The sequence below is a fragment of the Tursiops truncatus genome, chromosome 16 (genome assembly GCF_011762595.2).
Source record: "Tursiops truncatus isolate mTurTru1 chromosome 16, mTurTru1.mat.Y, whole genome shotgun sequence".
Classification (NCBI taxonomy): domain Eukaryota; kingdom Metazoa; phylum Chordata; class Mammalia; order Artiodactyla; family Delphinidae; genus Tursiops; species Tursiops truncatus.
The window spans coordinates 29156240-29181483 of record NC_047049.1 but is presented as its reverse complement, the minus strand read 5'-3'; the positions used below and the strand labels follow the sequence as shown (position 1 = coordinate 29181483).

The 25244-nt window shown below is 51.8% G+C and overlaps 1 protein-coding gene across 12 annotated transcripts; it reads right to left on the bottom strand.

The window, feature by feature from the left end:
• Positions 1 to 2: 2 nt before the first annotated feature.
• HPS1 (HPS1 biogenesis of lysosomal organelles complex 3 subunit 1) lies at positions 3 to 23395 on the bottom strand. 12 transcript variants are annotated; one of them, XM_073794081.1, is made up of 20 exons: positions 23325 to 23395; positions 21703 to 21809; positions 19879 to 19995; positions 16342 to 16479; positions 15979 to 16121; positions 15490 to 15598; positions 13051 to 13211; positions 12463 to 12565; positions 11739 to 11834; positions 11516 to 11585; positions 10025 to 10080; positions 8604 to 8771; positions 8330 to 8509; positions 7168 to 7229; positions 6536 to 6670; positions 6385 to 6449; positions 5219 to 5376; positions 3032 to 3145; positions 1253 to 1335; positions 3 to 754 (listed from the first exon to the last, which is right to left on the bottom strand). In XM_073794081.1, the coding sequence occupies exons 3-20, from the start codon at positions 19993 to 19995 to the stop codon at positions 592 to 594; spliced, it is 2121 nt and encodes a 706-aa protein (XP_073650182.1). In that variant the 5' UTR covers positions 21703 to 21809; positions 23325 to 23395; the 3' UTR covers positions 3 to 591. The 12 variants fall into 12 exon arrangements, 10 of the variants coding, with proteins under 10 accessions (XP_073650182.1, XP_073650183.1, XP_073650181.1 ...); XM_073794082.1 differs by lacking the exon at positions 23325 to 23395 and adding an exon at positions 23102 to 23318; XM_073794080.1 differs by lacking the exon at positions 23325 to 23395 and adding an exon at positions 23113 to 23318.
• Positions 23396 to 25244: the final 1849 nt, after the last annotated feature.

The following is a 25244-nucleotide window of genomic DNA, read 5'->3' as shown; positions in this document are numbered from 1 at the left end:
AATAACCATAACCAGCATTTATTGAGTGGCTGCCACAGCCGGCAGCCCCATGACCATCCTGAGAGACGGGTGCCGTCACTCTGAATGTGGGGAGACAGGCTGAGAGGTGGGGAAACTTGCCCATGGCCGCAGAGGGGGCGTGGCAGAGCTGGAGTTCAACCCAGCCAGGAGAGCTCCTTTCACCTGGGGAGGGAAACAGCTTCCTGGGAAGCTTTCTCTATTCTGAGAACAGCAGACACCCACAGGCTGTGGGGACTTCCTTTGTCTCCTAGGGGTAAACGGAGAGGCAGATCCGAAAGAGGGGCTGTCCTGGGTCTAAGCTCACAGCCACTGCTGTTCTCAAGAGACCAAAGAAACCCTCTGGCCCTCCTCTCCCTTCAGAGGGAAGGACTTGGGGGTTTGCTCATCACCCGGAGTGGAGACTGGTCTAAGTGGAGTTTCTTTAAGAAACTCTGGGGCCGCCCTGGGGACTGTGCTACCCTCAGGAGGCTGCCGTGCACAGGAGGAGGCTTCACCATGGGGATGTCTGCAAGCCAGGTGGGCCTGGAGAACGGGTGCACGGGCAGATGCACGGGGGCAGCCCACCCTGGCCTAGAGCAGGGGGACACGGGAGGCCTCGCCCAGGCGCCGGGCCAGCTCGCCGGCCTGCTGCACCAGCACGTCCGTGGGGATGACCGACAGGTGGAGGGTCAGCAGCTCCCGGCACCTGACAGCCTCCGCCGGGTGGCCCTTGCTGTAGTAGCGCAGGAGCTTCCTGGGGGAGGGAGCGGGAAGGAGGACAGGATTGAGGAGGGAGCCAGGCCAAGGGGTCTTCCCGGCACTGCACAGGTACAAAGTCACCTCACTAGGCCCCGGCACCGGGCGAGAGGCCTTCCCTGCCCCTCGCTGACCCAACCTTACAAGGTTCAGCCCCAGGCTGCCACGGCCCAACCCTCTGGGTTCCTGATCCTGGAATGGGGTCCACTAGATGGCAGGGCCCCATCTATGGGGCACACAGAGCCGTCAGAGAAGGTCTTCAGGAGCCCAGCAGAGACGCCGGCAAATGCTGCCTCGATGTGCCAGCGGGAAGAACCCCAGCAAGCGCCCCACTCTCTTCCTCTCACTGAATGCCTGGCTGTGAGGAGCTTCTAACAAGGGGAGACAGGCTCAGGGGGACATTCCTGAAGGACGGGCTGCACGCCCTGTGGGGACTGGCACTGACCGCCCATCGTCTGTTCCCCTCTGTGCCCAGGGCCCTCTGGATCAGCATCACCTGTAGTAGTCTCCTCCCAGCATGCCGACAGGAGCCGAGTCATCGGACAGGACAGGCACCTCGATGATCTGGAGTTTGTACCCCTGGGGAAGGAGGCAGGGCGTCTTGAGTGGGGAGGCGGTGGGTGTGGGGGGAAGAGCACGGGCTTGAGCCAGACACTCGGTCTGAGGCCGGGCTCAGCCCTGCTTGGCGTGTGCCTGGTGCTGGGAAAAGGCACTGGCCTCTTTTTACCTTGTCTTCTCACCTGTGAAGCAGGAATAAGAATAAACTCCCAAAGAACATTAGACATGGATGTAAAGTTCCGAGTGTCGTGCCCGGCACCTGGTAGCTCTCAGTCCCATCAACCAGTGGACCTGGGTCAGCGACAGGCACACGTGAGGGAGGACGACCCGGGGACGTGTCATGAAGAACAAAGCGTTACCAAAGGCCAAGTCTCTCTCTGAAAGCAACAGGTATTCCCAGGGCAGGACATGGCGGGGAAGGGACTCAAGCTCTGTTGGGCTCCCACTGTGTGCCAGGCGCCCTCACGGGGCTCCTGTGGCGCTGTGCTCACCGGGCCTGCCGCACAGGGGAGGAGGAGGACTTGGTGGCGGCCCAGTTGCAGCCAGACTTCACACCTGGGTCTCCCCGCACCACAGCCTACTGCCCTGTGGGGCTAAACACACACACACACACACACACACACACACACACACACACACACACGCACACGCGCACACACACACACACACACACACACGGAGCCCTGTCCCTCCCTAGAAGCTAAGGTGATGGTCACACCCACATCCTGGGCGCTTCTGAGGCAGGCACAGAGCAAAGATGGGAGCCTGCAGGTCAGGAGAGCCGAGCCTGGGTTCTGACATCATCACCTAGGACCTCGGTGGCCCTGGCCATGGTGTCTGATCTCAGGGCGTCAGCGTCTCCATCTGCAAAATGGGGTCAGTGACACCTGCTCCGACCATCACACGGGCTGTGCGGATGTGAGGCCGTGAGAACAGAGTGAGAGACCCCGACGGCTGCACTGTGCCGTGCAGGAAGGGGGGAAGGAGGGCTCGCTGACAGGGGCAGAGAGAGGGCAGGGCACGAGCAGGGGAGAGGACAGGACGAGGGGCCAAGGGAATGTGGGAGGGAGAAGCAATGGCCCTCAGAGAGCTGGAATGATGGCCAAGGGTGACAAGTGAGGAGGAAACAAGAAGAGAAAAAGGAAACGAAAGCAGAGGAAAGAGGGGAGACACAGAGCGAGACAGTGAGGGAGAGCAACAGCGCGAGGGGGTGGGAGGACACAGATAATAAACTCCCGTGACCCGTGCTCATACTGCAGCAATGGTGAGGTTTGGCCAACACGGCCGACGCAAGAGAGCTGAGCCTTCCTGCTAGCCTTGCCCTGGGCAGGCTGGTTAACTGCTCTGAGCTTCGGTTTATCAGCCTCTACAATGGGAACAGGGAGCCGGGCTCTGTAAGTGCAGCTGATGCCACTGAAACACCACCGAGGAAGCGCGGGCTGGGCGGCCTTGCTCACGCGGGCGCACATCTGTTCACATGTCACCTGGATGCTGCCTTAATCAATGGCATGAGATTTTCAGAGAACGGGGTGGAGGGGCCTGAGCGCAAACGGGACCTGAGTTCTGGGTGCCAACCAGCTGGGCTTAGCTGTCAGCTCCACCAGGGACAAGAAGAGCTGGAGACACAGACTGAACAGAATCCAGGAGAAAAGGATCCAAGAGTCACAGGGAAAGCAAGCATTTCGGGACGGCCCTGCCCCGGGCTGGCCACACCCACCATCTCGTTCTCGAACCACAGGAAATAGGAGCAGTAGAAGTCCCCCTCGCGGCACAGCAGCGTGGTGTAGCCCTTCTGCAGGTATCTGCGTGCCAGCTGGATCAGAGACCAGACCTGGGGAGAGGAGACAGTGCTCATCTCTGCAGCCTGTGGGGCGGCCCTCTCTCCACGGCAGGGACTGGGCTCAGGCTCTCAAATCCCGAGGGGAGAAAAGCACTCAGAGGAGGAGCTCCTGGAAGGCCAGGGGCTTCTCCTGCTCATCTTCTTCCTTAGTGTCCGGGCCCAGCCGTGGCTCAAAGCAGGAGCTTAATAATAAATGGGTGATGGATGGATGCATGGATGGACTAGCCACCCCTCCAGTTACTGTGACGACAAAATACACGTATAAACACTTTATGTACCTTTACTATACACACAAGCCATAAAGAGATTCATCTTTCAGGCCAGAACAGAGCCAGGGACTTAAGAGAAGATGAGGGGGTGGCCCCCTGGAACCCTCCTGCTGTCGAGGGCCAGCCACTCACCTGGGCCCCTCAGGACTGAGGATCTCTGGCACAGGCTCTATGCCATGAAGTTGCTAGAAAAGTGTTTGAACGCACAGAGTGCCCTGGTCCAGGAACATCCTCTGCTCCAGGGCGAAGTCTGAACGAGGGCTCACCAAGGGCACCGACGGGAACACAGTGACCAAGGGACAACGTGCCTCAGATCCCCTCCGCGAGATTCTCCTGCCTAATTCAAGGACTTCTGACGCTGCCTGTGAACTGCCCTAGGGAAGCTGGCAGCAGGGGCAGCTCTGCTCCCCCACCTCCCAGGGCCTGGAAAGGCCTGCTGCGCTCTCACCAAAGAGCTTAGAAAAAGCTTAGCGGCAGGCATACAGGAGCTACTCCAAACCTGCGCACAACACAATGTCTAATGAAACCTGCAAACAAATACACGGGTTTGCTCTGTTTTTCAGGAAAGCAATTCGACAACATGTATCAATAACCTTAAAAACACTCCTTCCATTTGCCTTTGTAATTCCATTTCTGGGATTCCATATTGAGAAAATAATCAGAGACGAGGACAAGGATGTATGCCCAGAGGCATGTGCCGCAGAATTACTTACAACCGAAAGAGCCTGGGAACAATCTAAACGTTCAACTAAGTACATGACGTTACGTTCACATGATGGACTATTGTGGAGCTGATGATAACCACGTTGATAAAGAATTAATGACATGAGGAAATGCACCAGATATAAAGTGAAGTGAAAATGTGGTAAACACACTGCTTACACAGAATGATCTCAACTATAACAAACCGCACAGAAAAACAACGAAAAGAAATGTACCAAGATAACCCCAACTAGCTCCAGAAGGAGATGAAGATGCCGGGAAGGATGGTACCAGGAAATGCTCAACCAACTCCAGCTGCGGTCTGTGCCACACGCTGTGTTAAGAATATTACATGCATCATCTCATACACTTATAATCTCCGCAGCAATTCTATGATGTCACTAGAGTTACTATCCTCTTTTACACATAAGAAAACTGAAACTTAGACTTCATAATACCCCAGCTACACAGCTAGTGAGGGGCAGAGCTGGGTCTCCAACGGGCCTTTTGTCAGGATCTTGTTTTAACCATTATGATACACCTTATTTGTATACACAATGTATATGAAAATATATAGTTTTTTAGAAAGTGGCAGAGGTCCTCTGTTCTCCCCACCAAAAATACTAGTTTGCTATGAAGATGAATCAAAGAAAAGGACCCCTGGAGACTGTTTCCTTCGTAGAAACCACCTAGTTTTACATTCTGATACTCAAGTTGATTAACCCACGTGTCTTCTTTCTGTTTTAATGAACTCAGCCAACACTTATCGGGCACTTATTTATGCCAGGCACTGAGTTAGGCCCTGGCCATTTCCTCCCCTGAACTCACTGCCCAGACTCTGCTGCTCCAGGCACACTGACACACCTGGGAAGGTGGCCCTGAGTGCCGACCGGCATCCTGGGGTGATGAAGATGGGCAACTATTCTTAGGAGCCTGAAGAGCTGGGTGCAGACACCAGGAAGAGTGCCATGAAGGGTTCTGGCGGGGGTGCTCAGAGCCTCCCGGGAGCCCGAGGGCAGGGGCTAGTCCTCTGGGCAGGGGTCAGCACACCCATCTGATGCGTGAGGAGAGGGCCCAGGCCAGGCCAGGTTACCTTGGTTCTGACGAAGGTGGCCAGGGGCCCCCTGCCCAGCTCCGATGAAGTCCTTTCAGTGCTGCTGAGGGAAGGAGCCACCATCTGGCCGGTGGTGCGGTCCACGTAGATGAAATGCACCAGGCCGGGGAAGTCTTCCAGGTAGGTGAGGGTCTCAGTTAAGGTGCTTGTTAAGGCAGAACCAGGGAGGGAGCTCCTCTGTCCTCGACCTAGGCTTCCAGCGAGGCCCGCCACCCGCCCCCAGGATCCCCCCCCTTTCCCAGGTCTCTCTTTACTGTCGAACCTCCACCCCTGAGAAGGTCTAAGATGCAAATACAACGGATCCTTGGCTCTGGCACATTTAATGCAGGGAGTTCTGGTCCCAACAGGAACATGGTATGTTCATGTTTTACCATTTTCATGCGGGATGGGTTTAAATGATACACATGCTGCGGCTGGTATGAGAGCAGAGCTATAGAGCTGAAGAGTGAGGCTAGCTGGCCGCCCACCCACCCGCCTCACCGTGATCCTGTTCACCTCTACACTTCATCTCCAGAGGCTGGAACGTTCCCATCTGAGAGGAAGGGCAGTGGCTGATGGCTAGCAAGGCCTTCTCACCTGTGCATTGAAGACCGAAGTCTCCAGAGACAGGAGGCCACACCCTTTAGAGATTTTAATACAGAAAAAGCTGTTTCATATAAAGTTCCAGGGAAAATCAGTATTTGGTAAAATTAGTTCTGTAATAAAAGGGTAAGTCTTGGAGGTGGCTTTTCAAATGGGGACAAATAAACACATTTACTGCAGGCCTTCTCAGAGCCTTCACGTGCCACCGTGTACCGTGACCTCTAAGAAGGAGGACGTGGCCACTCAAACCTACCCAACCCCAGGCCCCTGTCCCTCATGGGAGACCCACTGCCACCTAGCTGGCTGGACAACACCGACATAAACGATCCCCAGGGCTCTCACAAGTAACCGTGGGAGAGCAGGACTTTCTGAAATTCCAGCTGTGGAGTGTTCCTACAGACAAGGCCCCTGGGACACTACCTCCTATCATTTTTCTTCAGAGAAAGGAAGCTGAGGTGGTGAAATATATGCTCTTTCTCCCCAAAGCCGCAGCCCTTCAAGTGAGTGGGTGGAGGAGGCAGGTAGTCCCGAAAGGCCTCCTCAGGGCCAGCCATCAGGATATGACACCATGGTGACATTCCTCCTGCCCTTCACCAACAGGAAGTCCTTCCAGTCTGCCAGCTTTTCTCTGCCGAGGAAGCAGGGAGAACAGGGCTGGGGTCAGGTGCGCCCCAGCTCCTGCCCTGGCCGCCAAGGGGCCACACCGACACTTACTGCATGAGCGTCTGGACCTGGTCCTGCAGGTGCTGGGGCAGGGAGGGGCCTCCCCGGCCCGGAGCCGTGGTCAGGAAGCTGAGCCGGTAGATGGCGCAAAGCTGCCTCTTCAGCCTCCCGCATGCCTGGAGCAGCCTGAACACAGAGAGGTGAGATGTCACAGCCGGAAGGGCCCTAGGAGGGCACGCCCAGGATGGTACCCCATCCCCTGTGATCACCCTCCTCCTGGACTGACGTACAGCACAGCTGATGCCCCACACCCTGGCCTTCACTGAGCCAGGAGGCAGCTTCCCAGTTTTCCCCCAGTGTGTGCTCTGAGCACTTAGAACCTCATCCAACCTCATGGTTTATTTTATGGAGAAACAAGGGGTAGTGACTCGCCCGAGGTCACACACTGAGTCCGTGCTGGAGCCGGGCCTCTGCTGGCCATGTCGGGCCCTCAGGCCCTGCTCCTCAATCTCTGTCCTCTCTGCTCCCAGCCTCCCCTCAGCATCCGTGGGCTGGACCCGCCCTCCCAGGACCCCCTCTGCCCTCAGAAGCGCCTTCCTGAGCATCCTCTCCCTCTGGGCCTGGAGGAAACTTGCTCCTCTGTCCAAACGACTCCCCCCTTGACCTCAGAGCCCACCACTCACTGCCAGGATGATCCGGGCTCACTTCTGGAGAAGGCCTTGGTCTTGAACTCCAGCCAGGTGCTCTGTAAGGAGGACAGGTGACAGGCAGCTTCCTGACAACATTCCCACAGCGAGGTCCAGGGGACACCCTACCTTGTGCTCTGAAAGGCTCCAAAAGGTGCCCTGCCTCCATGGCTTATTTAGGCCCAGCACACACCTGCCATCCACAGCCAAGCTAGGTCTCTGGCAGGTCCCCCAGCACCCTGCACCCCACTGTACACCAGGCTACTCATTGAGCAGGCAGGTATTTAAAGAGCAGTTTCTGTGTGCCAAGTACCAGGCTCACTGCCTCGCTGGTAGATACCGTAAACCAATGATGCCAGCGTGACAGGTAGGCGCCTCAAGGGAGAGGCGGACGCAGGCAAGAGCTGGGGTGTTGACCCCCCTCAGGGGAGCTTTGCATCCTAACACGTGCTCACTGGAGTGCGCTGGGCACGGAGAGATGCTGAGCGCTGCGGGCTGACTGTTAATTTGCGTCTGGGCTTCAGTTGGCTGCTCTGCCTCTTCTAACCCCTCTGCTCGTTTTCAGACCAGTGCAAATTCCGTGCACAACGAATCTCAGTTCCTTGAGCCCTGCCAGCTACACGAGTGGCCTCAGATCTCAGCCCAGTGTTCTACCCTTGAGAGCTCCCCCCCAGGCTCCGGCCTGGGCTGTGCCCCGTTTCCTGCTCTGCTTGCGCACTGTCCCAGGGTCTTGGCCTCATCTCCCAACCTGGGTTCTATGCCCCCTGTGGGTGCAGCGGCCTCCCTGTGTCCTGCACGTCTGAGACCAGCCAGGTGGTGAGGGGTGTGGCGGGCAGACCGCTGGCCGTCGCTGAGCCCTCGAGTTGGGCTCTGGCTCCACTGCTCACCAGTCCAGTAACTTTGGCCAAATCACCATCTATCTGAGCCTGGGTTTCCTCATCTGAAAAATGGGAGCTATAACTTGTCACACAAAAACGTTTTGGAAATGTCAAGTGCCACTGCTGGAAGTTTCTGTTTCTGTTTCCTAATGGGGGAAACAAGGATCACAAGCCCACGGTGGGGTGGGGCAGGGCCCAGAGCCTGGGCCCCTCACCTAGTGTGGACAGAATGGGCCCTGCACCCTCTCCCCAAGGTGGGGTGTCCAGGGCTTGCGTCTCACCTGAAGCTCTTGCCCACCTCGATTCTTGACAAACTTGTCCATCCTCTGGCGTAGGTCCCCCATGAGGGGGTGGGACCGCAGGGCACTCCCGGCCTCCTGCCCCTCCTTCAGCTTCTTCTCCAGTAGAGAAAACCCATCCAGCAGCTGGTACAGGGCCAGGGCCAGGGCCGTACTGGGGCTCTAAGGTTAGGAGAGCAGGGCAGGGCAGACAGGGGCAGCCGTGGGGCGGGCATCTAGGCTAGGGCGTTGCCAGGGCAGGCGGGAGTGCTCGTACCTTGGTCAGGAGCACCATGTTGATGCCTGGCCACAGCGGCAGGCAGTACATGGTGTGGGGCACCATGGGGCAGTAGCTCTCTTTCACGGTGGCATCCAGGAAAATCCTTCTGGGGCTGGAGGGTCCTGGGGAGCGAGGGACCAGCATCTGGAGGGTGTCCTCAGCCATCTGCGGAGGAAGAGGAGCTGTCAGCAGGAAGGGGTGGGCAGGCGTCTGGCCTCCTCCCCACATTGGGTCCACCCACAGCTGCCCACTTGCCGTCCTCCCTGTGAACCACGAGGCATAAACTTTTCTAGCCCCAAGAAATCCCAGTTGCTAAATCCCTGCACTCTGCTGCGGCTGCCCTGGCAGCTCCTGTCCTGCTGCCCCTCTCTCTCTCAACATCCTCGGGGCCCTTCTGCCGGGAGTCAGGACTGGATACCACACGGGGGTAGCGGGTGGTAAGAAAGGACAAGAAAGGTGGGAAAAGCAGCCGGCGTGGGGTGGCATGAAGGGGAGGAGGCTCCTCTACAGCTTTCTGTACACGAAGCATTTAAAGCTGATTAACACCTGTCATTTCACCACCTTCAGGACATCCCGACAGTCATTCAAGGGGGGCAAGTGGGGCATAACAGGGCTAAACAAGCAAGACAACCAGCCTTACGAGGGCTCTGAGTAACAAAGTCTTTACGGGCAAAAGCAAAGAATTAAGGAAATCGTTAGGGATGCCACAGAAACTTCTCTATAAGGAAGTCTTCCGATAACAGCAGAGGACTCCGTACAACACACTGGCTGTCCAGGAATTTGCTAAGTAAACAATAACGTGCGCACGCAATGCACCCTGAACAGCCTTGTTAAGAAGCACACTGCTGAGGAGCGCCTAGTTAATGCGAAAACGCTCAAAAACAGAAAGAATAACGAAGCACATCAGGATTCAAATTTAGTAAAAGAAAAAATATATATGTCGTGTGTGTACGTGTCAATGCACATATAAAGTCATAGAAAGACTAGAAGGAAACACTCCAAAATCTTAATAGTAGTTAACATCTGGGGCTGGGATCTGAGAGTGATCTTTTTCCTTTTCCGTATTTTACTTCTGTTTATCCCAATTTTTCTACAATGAACGTATTTACTTTATCATTTAGAAACCATTAAAAATTAAGCTGGACTTTCCTCCCAAGAACAGTGAGGGTGGGGATTTCTCAGGAGTGGAGGCCAGATGTCTGGGGGAGGGGGAGGGGAGGGAGGCGGTCACCCTCATCCACCACTCCCCCCGCCCCTGCACTGGCTGGCCAGCCGTGAGAGGGCACAGGAAGGCCAGCGTGGCTGGAGAGTCACCCCAGGAGAAGCCCTCAGAGTCTCCAGTGCTCACTGCATCATCTCAGATCAGCTGGCGCCCCGGCCAAACCCCCCCACCCCCGAGCCCCCCAGGAGAAACTCACCTGGACATGGGGATCATCAGTGGGAGGGGTACCCCCATCCAGCCAGACTGTGCTACCTGCAGGCCATAGGTATTAACATAACAACATAAATAATGGCAAAATGTAAATACTGGCCCAACAGCCTGTCAGCAGGGGAGGATGGAGCAGAGATGGCCCCATGCCATCAGCAGCTCACGCACATTAGTGTGAGCTGGGGAGACTTCCCCTTCTCATCCTATCCCAAACTGGTGAGTGCAGGGCAAGCTCAGAGGTACCAGAGCTAGAGCAGCCTGGGCTGGGGAAGAGAGGCTCCCTGATGCCCCAGTGGGCTGCGGGGAGGAGCTCCTGCACGTGTACCTGGCGGTGTGGGGGGGTGTCCCTCAACCCCCTCCTCGGTCCCCAATCCCCTCCTTGTTTCTGCCCTCCCTAACCCTTCAGGCCCCTCCCTGGCTATAACAGTGCCTCTTCACTGGGAGGCAGCACACACTGTCTACAGTTCCCCATTTATTTAATCAATCAGCAAACTTTAACTGAGTATCTACTATGTGCTGGGAACTGAACTAGATTTCCTTTCCTAGGTCAGCTCACAAAAACCAGCTGAACCAACCGCATATTTGAAATATTGTAGGCTTGTAATAATAGTGCTCTCTCGTGTATTTCATTGCAAATAACTATCATTTATAATCATGTTTTTCTGGGGAAGCCTGTGTCTGTGTTTCAAACACCTGACTTACGAATGGATGAATGCAACTCCACCCATTTGTAAGCTGTGAGTTCCGTGCACTGTGGAACAGGCATTATTTACAGCTTTGAGGCATGAAAAAACTACTGAGAGAAAGGGGCCAGGAGGAGGAATGAGGGAAGGGAGCAGTGAGAAGAAAATGGAACTTCAGCCATTACCCCAAAGTAGTGCTTTTTGACATTTTGGGCTCGTGGAGAGCTTAGAGAACCCAGGACAGTTATGATCCCAGCCACAGAGAAATGGACAAGCAGGGAAGAATTGGCACATGGTCTCAGGGGTCCCAGGCTCCTTTTTTGTTTTGTTAATAATATTTCCAATATTTTTCGTTTCTTTTTATTGTTTACCCACATACTTTGGAAAAGCAGGTAAGCTATAAACCATATAGACTGAATATTTATATTTTAAATCACTGTACTAGAAATAAAATGATTATTACTTATTTGATTACTTATTAATTATAAAAAAGAAAGAGAAGGCAAAGAGCACATATATGAGAGATGAATTTTTAAATGATATCAACTTGTCATAAAAAATTTTAGGGATCCTTTGAGTGGCCTTAACAGTCCTTGAATTCAAGCTGGAGCCGGAAGGGTAGACAGAGGGTTTGCTGCACACAGTGTCCTGGGCTCTAGGAATTTGGGTGTCTGTGCCTGGACCCTTACAGGGCGTTGGGATCCACTGAACCCTAAGACAGATTCTCCCAGGGCTGCCTATCCGCCTTGCCTTCTCCAGGTCCCTGTCCTGTGCCCCTCCTCCTCTCCAGGTCTCACCTGAACTCTGCTCCCCGGGAGAAGGAGCTGGTGTGAAATACTCCTCAGGGAGGGAGAGGCTGTCTGTCTCCTGGGAGGGAGAAGGGGCAGCTGGGTTGAGGTCTCAGAGAGGCTCTCCCAGGGGGCTCGACCCTGGTCCCTGCTCTCTGGGGAGAGGCTGAGCCTCCCCTCCCCTCCCCCTCCCTCCCACCCCTCCCACCCCTCCCCAGAACATAGCACATACAGTCCCTGCAGAACTCCTGGTTGGGTCTGCAGAACAAGAGCTCCAGGCCTGCTGCACGGGGATGCTCTGGCTGCGGAGGGGCCTCTGTGGGGAAGGCTGCAACAGATCCGGGGATGCTAGTTAGAGCTGCCTGCCTGGCTCCTCTGCCTCCTGCACTTCACAGCGCAGCCCTGGGGGGCGGGGGCCGCTAGCCCCTGCGCACACTCCACTGTGCAGCCCTGGGTGTGCGCCCTCACTTTCCAGGGATGTTTCAATTTTAGAAATTCCAGAAAGTCCAACACATTGGCACCCAAACCACTGCCAGCACTTACTGAGAGTGTTCACTACACCCCAGGCACTGCTGAGCTCTAGGTAAACTGTTTCCTTTATTCCTCATGACAACCCTGAGAGGTAGATGCCATCGTTGTCCCATTGCACAGATAAGGGAATCAAGGTTCAGATGGGTAAGTACTTGCACAGCAAACAGCTGAGTGGTAAAGTTGGGACTATGTTGGGACTATTTTTGGGACTCCAAAAACCTGCACTTTTAACCCACTAAACTACATGCATTCTAGAATTCCCCTCACATCTGAAAGCAGCTGGAAAAAAGTCATGCCCAGCCACATGCCCAGGACTGTGACTTGGAAACCACAGCCTCCCCAGCAGCCTGCCCAGCACTCTCCTGACTGGTTTTCCAAGTCGCCTTCCTGAAGGCCTCCTGCTGCCCAGAGAGCTGCCCCGAGACCTGGGTGTCGCTGTCCTCCGCCATGCTCTCGCTGGGGTAGAGGTCCTGCACCAGAAGGATGAGGGCAAGGAGGTCGGGTGGGCGCAGGGAGCCGGCGCTGTGGCTGTGGAGAGAACAGGCAGCAGGTCAGCGTGTGCCCGCTGCCCCCAGCCCACAGGTGGCAGTGGACAGGGGCAAGTAAGTTAAGGGAGTCTGGAGCATGATCCCTGCCCTCAAGGAGTTTACAAATGTGCCCGCTGACCTCATCCTTTCTGGAGAAAGTAACTCATCCATCTAAAAAATAAAACTTGGTTGTGTTGAAAAAAAAAAATTACCAGTGGAAAACCACCAGGGACGAGTAACAGCATATCAGGAAACCCTAAATTAAGATTCTGAGACAGTGTTCCAGGAAGAAATAATTCAGAGAAGGAAGTGAGCTGAGAGGGGGAGAAGAACTTAAGAATCTAAGAAGGCTTCCTGGAAGAGATGGGTCTGGAAGGTTTCCCTGGCCCAGGAGGTGGTGCTTTTCAGGTAGGGGGGATAAGAAAGGGTGAAGGTGAGGGGACCCAGGGCCTCCGGGCCACCCCATGCTGGGGCCCTTGGACTCACCTGGAGTAGAAAGCCAGCAACTTGGAGTGCACGAGCAGGAAGGCATGCAGGGCCTCCTCGCCAGCCCGCCCAGGGCTGGAGTTGATGGCCTGGACGACGTGCCGCTCCAGCACCTCGATGCACAGCTCACATAGCTGAGGGTGGATCAGCCGCTCCACAGCCTGGGCATGCGGGCAGGGAGAGGAAGTCACATCACCCCCACACCTCCCGCTCCAGCCCCAGGGTGGCAATACACTCACTCAGGCCACAGTGAGCACACGCCATGTGCCAGATGCTTGGGAACACGGAGGCTCGGACCAGCACAGAGTCTGCCCTTCTGGGCCTTAGTGTGGTCACTAGACTCTAGCGGATGAGACAGACAATATGCAGAGAAAGAGATAAAATAAGTGCTAACAACTGCTGTGTAGGAAATATACAGTATTGGACTGGAGAAGAAGAGCAGAGACCTAAGTGTGTAGGGTGTTCAAAGAAAATGTCCCTGAGGAGGTGACCTTTAAACTGATATCTAGAGAACAAGAAACCCCCGTCAGAGAAGGAGGGAGGGGCGAATGCCGCAAGCTGAGGAAAGAGCACATGCAAAGGCCTTGAGGTGGAGACAGAGTTTGGAGCAGTGCTGCCTAACTGATTACAAAGGCAACCCCTACACGTAATTTAAAATTTTCTAGTAACTACATTAAAAAGTAAAAAGTGAAATTAATTTTAATAATTGATTTAACCTAATACATCTAAAATATTATCATTTTAACATAAGGAATAAAAGCATTATTAATGGGATAGTTAATAATCCTATTTGACATTCTATTTTTTTTTTTTTTGCATTTGACATTCCTTTTTTGTCCTAAGTCATCAATATCCAGTGTATATTTTACAGGTATAGCATAACTCAATTTGGACTAACTATACTTCAAATATTCAACAAAGACATGTAGCTAATGACTACCACACTGGACAGAGTTGAACACAGAGTGCCCCGGAAATGGGAAGAAGTCCCGGGTGGGCAGTGCATGGTGAGTAAGGACAAGAGAGGCATGAGATGAGGCTGGGGCAAGACAGGCAGTGGTGGATCATACAGGGCCTGATAGGCTTGGTAAGGACTGTGGATTTTATCTTAACTGCATTAGGTCACCTCCTACAAGAAGCCTTTTGCTGATGCCTCAGAAGGAGTTGACCACGCCAACCTCTGTGCCATCATGGATTTTGAGAAACCCAACCTGGCAGCACCCAGTATACTTTATTGTTTTTAGTACATATGAATGGCTGATTTCCCCTCAAGGGCAGAGACTTTATTCATCTCTGTATTCCCAGGGCCTGGCACACCTCTTAGCATATGCGAGGTACTATATGTTTACTGGAAGACTGAATGAGTGGGGTGTGAAAATGAATTCCTTCAGATCTATTTTCCTGTTCACTAATTCTCTTTCCAGCTATGTCTCATCTATTATTTAACCCATCTCTTAAGGTTTTCATTTTAACAATTATGTTTTCACTTCTAAAACATCTATATGGGGTTTCTCCCTAGCTTTTATGTCTGCAAATATTTCCTGGTTGTTTTATGTCCTGTACCTAAAAATTCTAGTGTATCAAGCTCCTTGGGATCTACATCTGCTGGTGATTGATTTCCCCGACTCCTACTCATGGTGGCTTATTCTCTTGTGCATCTGACTGTTAAACTGTGAGCTCGTATTTGTCTGCGCTTAACCTGTCCTCAAAATCAACGGCTTTCAACATGTAGCTCCCAGACCAGCATAACCAGCATCACCTGGGAGCTAGTTAGAAACGCACATTGTAGAGCCTCCCACCCTTGGCCCCCACAGTCAATGAGAAAAGTGAGGCCCAGAAACCTATATCTAACAAGTCCTCCAGACGATTCTGATGCACACGGAGTGTGAGAATCACCGACTTAGAGAGAATCTGTGTTTGTCTGTACAAGGAGCAAGCGGGTGCTGCTGACGGCCACCTTACTCTTCAGGTCTGGGCTTAAGTAGGAGTTGCAGGCTCAGCTCTCCTGTCGCTGTTGGCCTAAGGTTTAGTTTTCTGGTTGTAGTGTTGGTACCGTCATCTGTACTCGGGCAATCTTGCCTTTAGTGCTGCTTATTTTTCACTACTTTCCACTCTAGTTTCAGCTCAATATAATTTGGGGGGTGATCAGAGTGGAGGGGGCTATCTTCAGAGATTTCCATAATTTACTGAGAGCCCAAAAACTGCATTAAAACGTCCATTTTATCCAAAATCTAGCTGTGTTAAGATAGGGAGGCCCATCAGTGTGCCCAGCCCAGCATGTGGCCAGAAAGAGCAACCCTCAGAAATGCATGGGCTTGAGGCACTGCCTGTGTCCTCACTCATGGAGGGGAGGGTGGTGTCAAAACATGGTCTTAATGCTGCTCAGCCCCTCTGACCTGACATCTCTGTGGCCCGAGGACTCCCGCACCCAGCAGTCACCTCCACAGCGAAACACTGCTCCTGCTGCCGCAGGCGGCCGTAGGTCCACAGCAGGCTCTGGAAGTGCCCCCACACCTGCACACGCTGCCCCAGGTCCGGGGGCCGCAGCCTGGGGGCAGAGCAGGGGAGACCCATAAGAAAGCCGGCTGTCCCCAGCTTCAGCCAAAGGAGCGGCCTGACATCACTGCCAGCGCCAGGCAAGCTCATGTGACATGACCAGACCCCTGCAGGAGCCCACACAGCACAGAGGGGGCGTGTCGGGCTCTGCCCTCTCTGTAGAGCCAAGTGGGATGGGCACGGAAGCAAGAGGTGGGCGTCTGAGCAGATCGCCTCACTTCTCAACCTCTCTCACACACACACACATGACAACAGCCAGCTAGAGAGACCCAGGAAGAGGCCAGGGGCAGAGTGTGACAGGCAGCTTCACTGAGGCTGGGTGCACACCGCCTGGCCTTGAGAGGGGCTCAGCACAGCACCCAGGGGACTCACTCCTTTCGGATGAGCTGGCCGTCCATGGTAACCAGCCCGAAGTGCACCTCGAAAAGGTACTTGAGCACGCACAGCTTCTGCCGCAGGTCCCCCTCGCCCTCGGTGTGGTCTCCATTGATGGCAATGAACAGGCACTCTCCAAACTGCAGGCACAGCGGTCAGTGGGTGTCAGCCAGCCCCAGGGGACCCCCTCACCTCCCCTGATCGCTGGGGACAGTGAGGGGGGCTCAGCTCCCAGGGGATTTTGTTAAGATGCAGCTTCTGCCTTCTAAAAGAGTCTGAGGTTCAAGATGAGGAGGAGGCGTGTGGACTGCCCAAGGAGCCGAGGGAAGAGGAACACGGGCCCCAGGGCCGCACGCTCACCAGGTGAAGGACGTACAGGTAGTTGCCATTTTCCGTCGAGAAGCAGGTGTATGTGTCTGAGAGCTTCTCCAGCATCGTCATAGAGGAGATAATGACTGGGGCCAGGAGGGTGCTGAGCTGGTCCTCCAGGGCGGGAAGCTGCAAGAGGGGATAGAGAATAATACTGCTTAGTGTGCCAGACCCTGGGACAAAGGAATGGACAAGACCCAGGCCTTGCCATCAAGGGCTCCATAGTTCTAGACCCACCTGGGAGGCTATCACTGTCCTGACAGGGAGACACTTGGGTAGTAGTTAGGAAGGCTGGGAAGGGTCAGGCAGCTAATTGTGCTGCTCAGGCTGTGATTCTAGAAGGAAACGTTAAGGAATTAGGCCACATTTCCATAGAGGAATGTTTGGGGCATTTAATAGAGAGCTGGCCAACTCTAAGAAAGTTCAGTATGTGTACCAAAGTCCATGCCCTTTGTTGCAGTTAAGTTCCCTTTGGGGAATGTATCCTAAGGAAAATAATCAGAAATGAGGCAGAGATACATGCGCAAAAATGTTCCCTACAGCGTAATTTATAGTAGAAGCAACTGGAAAGAATGTAAATGTCCAGTACCAGGGAAAGAGTTAAATAAACAACAGTACATCTGAATGATGGGAGAATATATAGCACTTAAAATATTAGAGTGTTTCAGTGACATGGAAAATTCCTATGATACAATGTAATGTTTAAAAAAATGGTTGTGAATGCTCTGTATTTTCAAATGATAAAAAAAACAAGGTATTGAAAAACCAATGAGAAATTCACACTATTAAAGTTACTGCTTCTGAAGAGAAGGATCAGGAATGATCTTCCCCCCAGTTTTTACATCTTTCTGTACTTTCCCTATTTCAGTAACAAGTATGCTTTTACTTTTATAATCTCTTCACTCATCCATTCTCTCTGACCTCCAAATAAGAAACAGAACAAACAGACAAAACCAAAAAGAAACTGGACAAATTTGCTGAAGGTCTGGGAATAAAGATGGGATAAAGCCAAGGGAATGGTAATAACTCAAGTTCTCAACACTGGAATGAAAAGATAGGAGGAGACAGCTGACCTTCCCCATGCTGATCTCAGGAGCCTCGACTGAAACAGGGAGAAAGCGGAGTCCTAACTTTAACTTGTACACAAGGAGCTGAGTAAGACCTTGCCTTCAGAAGAACAGGCAAGCAGCCAGGGGTACTGTGCGGCACTTAAAATACAAGGGGGTCCGCGTCACGAGGGGTGTCGTTTCCTCCCACAGACTCAACGTTTAGGAGCCCAGCGCCGTGTCCACTGCTGTGGAGGCTGTCAGTCACCTGCGACAGGTCTCCACTCAGGCAGGCAGCTCCTCTCCTGACCACCCCAGGCCACACCACCCCAGCCTGCCCACCGCACACCTGTGAAATAAACCCGTGGTGTTTATTTGCCACCTGGCTCATTTTCTTTAGACTCTGAATTCCACAAGTGCAGGGTCACGTTGCTATGTTCACTGTAAACAGTCCATTCTCGATTAGTATTCGTTGAATGAATATCCCTTCACATAGGCAAACGTTGGTTGAATTATTCATGTACGACAATATTCTTGAACCATCACGAACCAATCATGTTAATAGAAATGTCACTTAAAAACCTAGATGGTGTATAGCAACTCGCTTTAAAAGTAGTAGCTTTTTCTGTAGGGATATAGGTGTAGCAAGAATTCTTTTGGTTGGGGGGAAATTATAATCTTTGTGTAGCTAGAGTGTAAAGAGAATTCTCCTATATTACTTGGTGCGATCATAAAGTGGTACAGTATCTTTGAATGGCTTTTGAATCGATGATTCTACTTTTAGGAATTTATCCTAAGGAAATAATGAGATGTGGGATAAAATTCAAGCACAAATGTTCCCTACAGCAATAGCTATAGCAAACTAAAAGCAATATACATGTCCAATACTGGGGAAATGGTTAAATAAATGATGCTACATTTATTCATATATTGAATATAATGTTTCCATTAAGATTTATGCTTTTGAGAATATTTAACAAAATGGAATAATGCTTTTCCTATAATGGCAAGTGAAAAAAAAAAAAAAACCAGGAAATAAAATTGTAAGTGTGGTATGATCCCAACTATTTATAAACGATAAAGAGCCAAAGAAAATATATTGAAGAGCTAATAGCTCAGGGTAGTAGAATTATGGGTCATTTAAAAACTATTTCTGTTATTTCCCAAATTTTCTACAATTAGTTCACATTATCCATAGGATCAGGAAAGAAAAGTGTTGGATACTTGAAAAATAAAACTTTGAAGACTTTTTTTCTTTACCTTAGTCATTTAGGAACTGAAAAGTCAGGAGTTTGTTCCTTTATGAGGTTTTTAATAAAGAGGAAGAGAAACACTATCAAATAGTTTGCCTCTTAAATAGACCAAGTTGATATAGTGGTTTAAGAACTAAAATACTTTAAAATTCTTAAATTAAAAAATTATACATATTGACTGCTAAAAAATAAAAGAGCCTAACAGATAGACCTGTTTTTTAGCTTAAATAAGACTGCTTAAATGCCTATGATCTCTGACACGTCGTATCATTCCTAAAGAGTATCAGCGATGTCGAGGTGAACTTGCTGATGTGGAGTTGGTCCGGCTGATGACCAGGCTCACTGGAGCAGGAAGGGCACTGAGAGGCAACCAGTCTGTGTGGCTGCAGAAATGCAAGGACTGTCTACTGCATCCCCAATACAAAAGTTTTTAATCCAAAATTGATCTGGAAAAAATTTCAAAATAAATTACTCCTTTAGAATGTAGAGCAGAAATTATCTAAGTGAAAATGACAACTGTCTCTGAGTTGTGATATTAAAGCGTTAAAATGGATATCCACATGCAAAAAAATAAACTTTATACTTTACACCACATACCAAAATTCAAAATGGATCATTAGACTGAATATAAAACCTAAAACTTCCAGAAGAATATGTGGGGAAAACTCTTTGTGATCTTGGGTTGGGCAAAGATTTCTTAGATATGACACCAAAAGTGTGATCCATAAAAGCAAAAAATGGAAAACATGGAGTTATCAAAATTAAAAACTTCTGCTTTTTGAAAGGTACTGTGAAGCAGATGCGAAGACAAGACACAGACTGAAAGAAAATATTTGCACAACGTAGATCTACAAAAGGACATATCCATATCTAGGAAACTCTCAAAACTCAGTAGGAATAATAAGAAACAATCAACCCAATGAAAACTAGGCAAAAAGATTTGAACAGACATTTCATTAAAGAAGACATAAAGATGGCAAATAAGCACATGAGAAGATGCTCAAAATCATTAGTCATGAAGGAAATGAAAATTTCTTCATAGGGTGGGGGTGGGTCACTGGAGAGCATCAAGGGCTGACCTCTAAGGGTGCGCAGGAGCGAGGGGCGCCGGGCCACACACAATGCCGTGTTCATCCCTCTGGCTGGGCCAGGACAGGTGGACAGGCTCTCCTGCCTCCTGGTAGTTCTGGGTTGTTCCCTCCCATCCGTCCCTCCTACCCCGCACTCACCCCTTCTCCCTCATTCTCCGACTGCCCAAACTTCAGCCGCAGACTCTCTTCAAACTCCTCGTCCATCCAGTAGAAGAGGACGTCTGCACCCTCTGTGGCCACCAAGACGCACTTCATCTGCCAGGGAGAAGCAAGGTCAAGGTCACCTCCCAGCCCCACATCCATAGGCTTGGCCTGAGTAATGAACAGGATCATAATCCCGCAAACACCTACTGGCCTTTACTGTGCGCCAGGCACCACGAGGGCCCTCCTGGTGTTACTCTGCGCCACCCTCACAGCAACTGGGCTAAGCAGGAATCTTCAGTTACTCCTATTTTTAAGTGACAGAAGTGGGATCCAAACCCAGGCCTGTCTAATGCCAAGGCTGGGGCTCTTTCCTGTGTTATCTGGCCTCTCTGAACACAGCATCAGACCCACCACCAGCCTACTGGGACCAAAGGCAAGGAAGGACCCAGCTCCTGATCTGAGCACGGGGTCAACTGTACAAGGGGGACAGGCAGGCAGGGCCTGGTCTGGAATGGAGGGCGGCTGGTGCACCTCCCTCCAGGAAGTCCAGAAAAAATGTGCTTCTCCTCAAGTCACAGGTAGCTCCAGAGGACGAGCTTCAAAGCCCACAGGCAGGGGGTTCAGTATTACAGGAGTTTGATTCACAAGTTCCTCCTGCTCTGGTGGACACAAAGGCAATGTGACCTTGGCCACGGCTCATTCTCACTCCTGCTTAGCTGCTGCTTCCTCAGCCACCTCCACCAGTATCTCCTGCCCTTCCGGACCTCCTTCCCCAGCACCCACACATGTACCCTCTGTGCCACACATTATAATGCTTGACTATATACAATGGGTTTTCACATTCACCAACTGGTAGATTCTTAATCCAGAGCTTCCCATGCTGGGCCTTGGCCCTGTGAGGTGCAGCAAGACATTGATCTTCTCAGCGCTTAGGGAAGCCTGACCATGCCTGGTGAAGCCAGAGCTGTCAGGCCAGCTGCTTGCTCCAGTCAAGGGCTTCAAACCTTCTCCTATAGCTCAGCATGTCACACAGATATGCACTCATCACCCACGTGCTAGGACGTGATAATGATGAGGAAGCTCTGTTCTAACTCTTCCATGGTGGATGTCCAGCTTCCTCAACAGGATCATAGCATCTCGAGGCCTCAGACTCAGTAACATTCTTCAGGATCCCCTATGTGACCAGCTTAGTGGTACTTACCCAATTCCTCCCAAATCTCTAGTTGGTTTATCAACTTTAACTCGGAGAACCTAGCTTGATGGTGTTTCCAGCACAGTGAAGAACAAAGAATGTATCCTAGTCCCATGGAATTGCTAAACACTAGGCAGAGACTGGGAGAGCAATGGAGTGTGAAGGAAAGGTTGCTGGACGAGGGCAGGTGGGCTTGACGGGAAGGGAGTGCATGGGCTGGAGAACAGTGGGCTGGAGAATGGAGGCTGTGAACAGCAGAGAGCCCCTGTAGGCTGGTAAGGGTGTGGATCATGGATGGGTGGGGTCAAGGTTACAGAGGCTATTGTCCTGGTGCGGGGTAATGTGGGTCCACTCTTTGGTGGAGGCCAGGGGAGGAAGGGGCTGATTCAAGAGGTGTAGCTTAGAGACTTGGTAGGCCATGATGACCTCCTGGATGCAAGGGAGGAAGGACAGAACAGGCAAAGTTGACATCAGGATGCAGAGCTGGGATAGGGGATGGAGATGAGATGACTCTGCACAGCCGGCGAGAGCTCAGTCTACTACCTACCTCACCCTGTCCACCTCCCAGAGCCCGAGTAGCCCCAGGGTGGGTGCTGCCTGCCTCCATCTCAGGCAGGATCATCTACCTTGGCAAGGAGCACAGCGGAGCTTCCAGACAGCCAAAGATTCAGAAAGGGCTGTGGTAGACAGACTCAGTGACCAGTTCATGGAGAGCAGCATAGCATCCCAGGTCCTGCTTAAAACAGGGAGGTCATGAGGGCAAGCAGAGGCTCTCGTTCCAGCTGCTGCCTGTTCCCAGGAGTGGACAAGCTGGTGAAGGACAGAGTGGTCAAAGGTCTCTCTCTGGCTCTAAGGCCTTCTGCTCAGAACATACTCCCCTCGGCCAGGAGGTGTCCAAGTGCCCCACATTCTGCCCACCCTGCCCTCCCACAATGGAGAACACGAACCCGGCAAGCACAGTCCTTTGGCCATAGCACGTGTCCACAAACATTAATTCTCACCTACTGTTTCCTTCTGAGCATTCTCACTTCCCCATGGGTCACTCTGAGCCATGGTGTGGTCAGCAAACCCACCCTGAGCAGCCCCGGGAAGCCTGCTATGAGTGACTATTGGGAAACAGCATAGCACATCCCAGGGAGACAGAAAAGCAGTCCTGGGGAAGAGAGGAGGTATCCTAGGGTAATGCAATGAATGGCAGTAAAGCAATACAACCGCCAGGGGAGACCCGGTTCTAGTTTTGTCTTTGCCAAGACACTTAAACCTCTCTGAGCCTCAACCTCTGGCTCCACCTCCCTCCAGGGTTCTAGTGCGAGCCTGGGAGTAACCAGGCAGACACACCCCTAGCAAACTTTCTTACACAGAGGTGGGGTGGGGGCTCGTTATTCTTACTTCCCAGCTTCCCCTCCTCAAATAACACGTGAACTAAACTGGTTTCAGAATCACTCATATTTTGATGATAAAAAGCGGGAACAATATAAAGCTTTAGCTTAATTAGGAAACCAAACATTGTAAACAAACAAGACACAAGAAAGGGCTGTTAGGGGCTCAGCATCTTGTGCAACATGAGACCCACTACATCACCAGCATGATTGACCTTAACGCCATATTCCCAGAAGAATGGAAATGCTCTTTAGTGGACGTTAGGTTCTACTTTTATTCCACAAGGTTGCTGGAAAGAGAACCTCACCGGTGTTATTTTCTGATTATTATTATTATCTGATTATGTTATTTTCTGATTATTTATGCTCTGAGGGAACACAGGACTCACTGGAGCCCCGGATGGCGCCGGGGCAACCTGGGGAAACGCCCCCACGCCCATATTCGCCATCCTCCCAGCAAACTGCCCCTATGGCCGCCGCCCCTGCCTGCCAGCAGCCCACACGCTCACAGCCTCGTCCTTGCCCCTGATGGGCTGGAGGACGCAGGAGTGAAGACCTGCAGGGCGCGCCCGCCGAATGGCAGGCCTTCCAGTTTGCCCTGCACTTTACAATTTATGCAGCAGTTTCACCCCCAAGTCCCCCGAACCTCACAGATACCCTGGGAAGAAGGCCCGGCTTGTGACTACTGCCCCACTTCGTAGCTGCAGTAACTCTGGCTCCGAGAGGTGAGGCGACGGCCCCACGGCCCCACGCCGGGTGGGTGAGGCTGGAGGTGGAGACGCCCCCACTTCCGGGAGGGAAGCGCCAGGGTCCCGGAGTAAGCCCCACCGACTACCGAGGCCCTCCGACAGCGCCGGAGGCCCACATACCGCGTAGTACCCAGACACCGGCCAGCCTGCCAGGAGCTCGCGGGCGCGCTTCCGGGTGTGGCCACGTGACCGCCCACGTGACGCCCGGGGAGGGACTGGAAGCCCGCCCCGCCTCTGCTTGGCTTACGCCTCTGCCTGTTGTTCGCTTTGCTTCCGCTCGGAGGCCGGGCCCAGCGAACCCTGACTCCGGCGCTTTGACTCCTGCCGGGCGGTGGCCACATTCTTCCCGTCAACAAGGAGGGCACCGAGGCCCATAGTGTGGGGGACTTTGCAGGCAGCCGTCAGAGGCACCTGCTGCTTCCGGCCCTGCAACCTGCCTTAGCTCAAGCCACTCCCCACCGAGGTACTAGGGAAGTCTCCATTTACAGGACAGGAAACTGACGCCCAGAGAGAAGAAATAACTTGTTGAGGGGCCGAGTTAGGATCAGAACGCAGGTTTCCCGGCGCCCCGCTGGGCTCTTCCCCGCCCTCTGGCTTTTCTTGCTGAGCTGCAGTTCTGGGTGGGAGCTGCCCTTCTGTCACCGGTTTCCCTCAGCTCCTTGAGAGGAGAGGCAACCTGCAGAAGGACGCAGTTACCCCCAGAGTACCACCGCTGGACTTTCTTCATAAGGGTTCTCAATCCATTTTGGGGATAGTGGTGCACATCAGGGTCTTTGTTTTGAACCTGTGTTTGCTAGTCTCTTAAATTGTATGTGTAGTGGCTGAAGGTGGGGGGAGCTGATGAAGATAATGGAAGGGATGAAATTCCCACCCAAGCCACCCCTTAGTGCCCTGGTGCCACCTGCGAGCTTTGAGCACAGCCCAGCAGGGGATGACTTTCGAGGACTGGCTGGGGTACAGCAGTTTGAGCGCCACCTGGGGCAAGGCAGGGGCCAATAATTAATGCCTCCACCACCTGCAGACAAAGCGAGTTATCACTCTCCACGCCCCCCTTCACCGCCCACCCCTCCCAGCCCACCTTAAGCCCCAGACCTTCCAGCCCCCCATCTACAGCACACAGCTCCTCTGCAGGCATCTCTGCAGCCCACAGTTGAGATCATTCTGGCTGCGCACTCTTTACCCTGCTATTTTCACTCACCATGTTTCTCTGTGTCAAACATTTCCTGAGCATGAATTTCAGTGGTTGAATAAATTCCATCAAATAGATAAGCTGCTGTTTACGTACTCACTTCTGTTATTAGTAGTTTTCATTCCTGCCAGCAACATCAACGTCCTAGTTTCCCCACATCTTCACCAACACTTTTATTGTCTATTATAATTTAGCCATCCTAGTGGGTGTGAAGTGATAGCTCATTGTGATTTTGATTTGATACTGAGACTAATGATGTTCAACATCTTTTCTGTGATTTTTGACCATTTTCTTGGGGAAATGTTTATGCAGATTCTTTGCCTGTTTTAAAATTGTCTTTTTATTATCGAGTCGTGTTTGTTATATATTATGCATACAAGTCCCTTTTTAGATATAAGATTTGCAAAAATGTCTTCCCGTTATGTGGTTTCTTTTCACTCTCTTAATGGTATCACTTGTAGCACAAAAGTTTTCAGTTTTGATGTAATTCAGTTTATCTGTTGGTAATTATGTCCAGGTTTTGATGTCAACATAAATTTTTATTTCACTTGGGTAAACACCTAGGACTGGGGTGGCTGGGCTGTATGGTAAGTGTATGTTTAAGTTTATATTATACTGCTGAACTGTTTTCTAAAGTGCATGAACGATTTTACATTCCCTCTAGCAATACTAAGAGTTTTAGCTGCTCTGTAGCCTCCTTAGCGCTTGATATTATCCTTTTCTAACTTTAGCCATTCAAGTAGGTATATGGTGGCATCTCATTGTGGTTTTAATTTCCATTTTCCTGGAAAATGGAAAATGAACTAATGATGTTGAACTTCTTTTCATGTGCTTATATGCCATCTGTATCT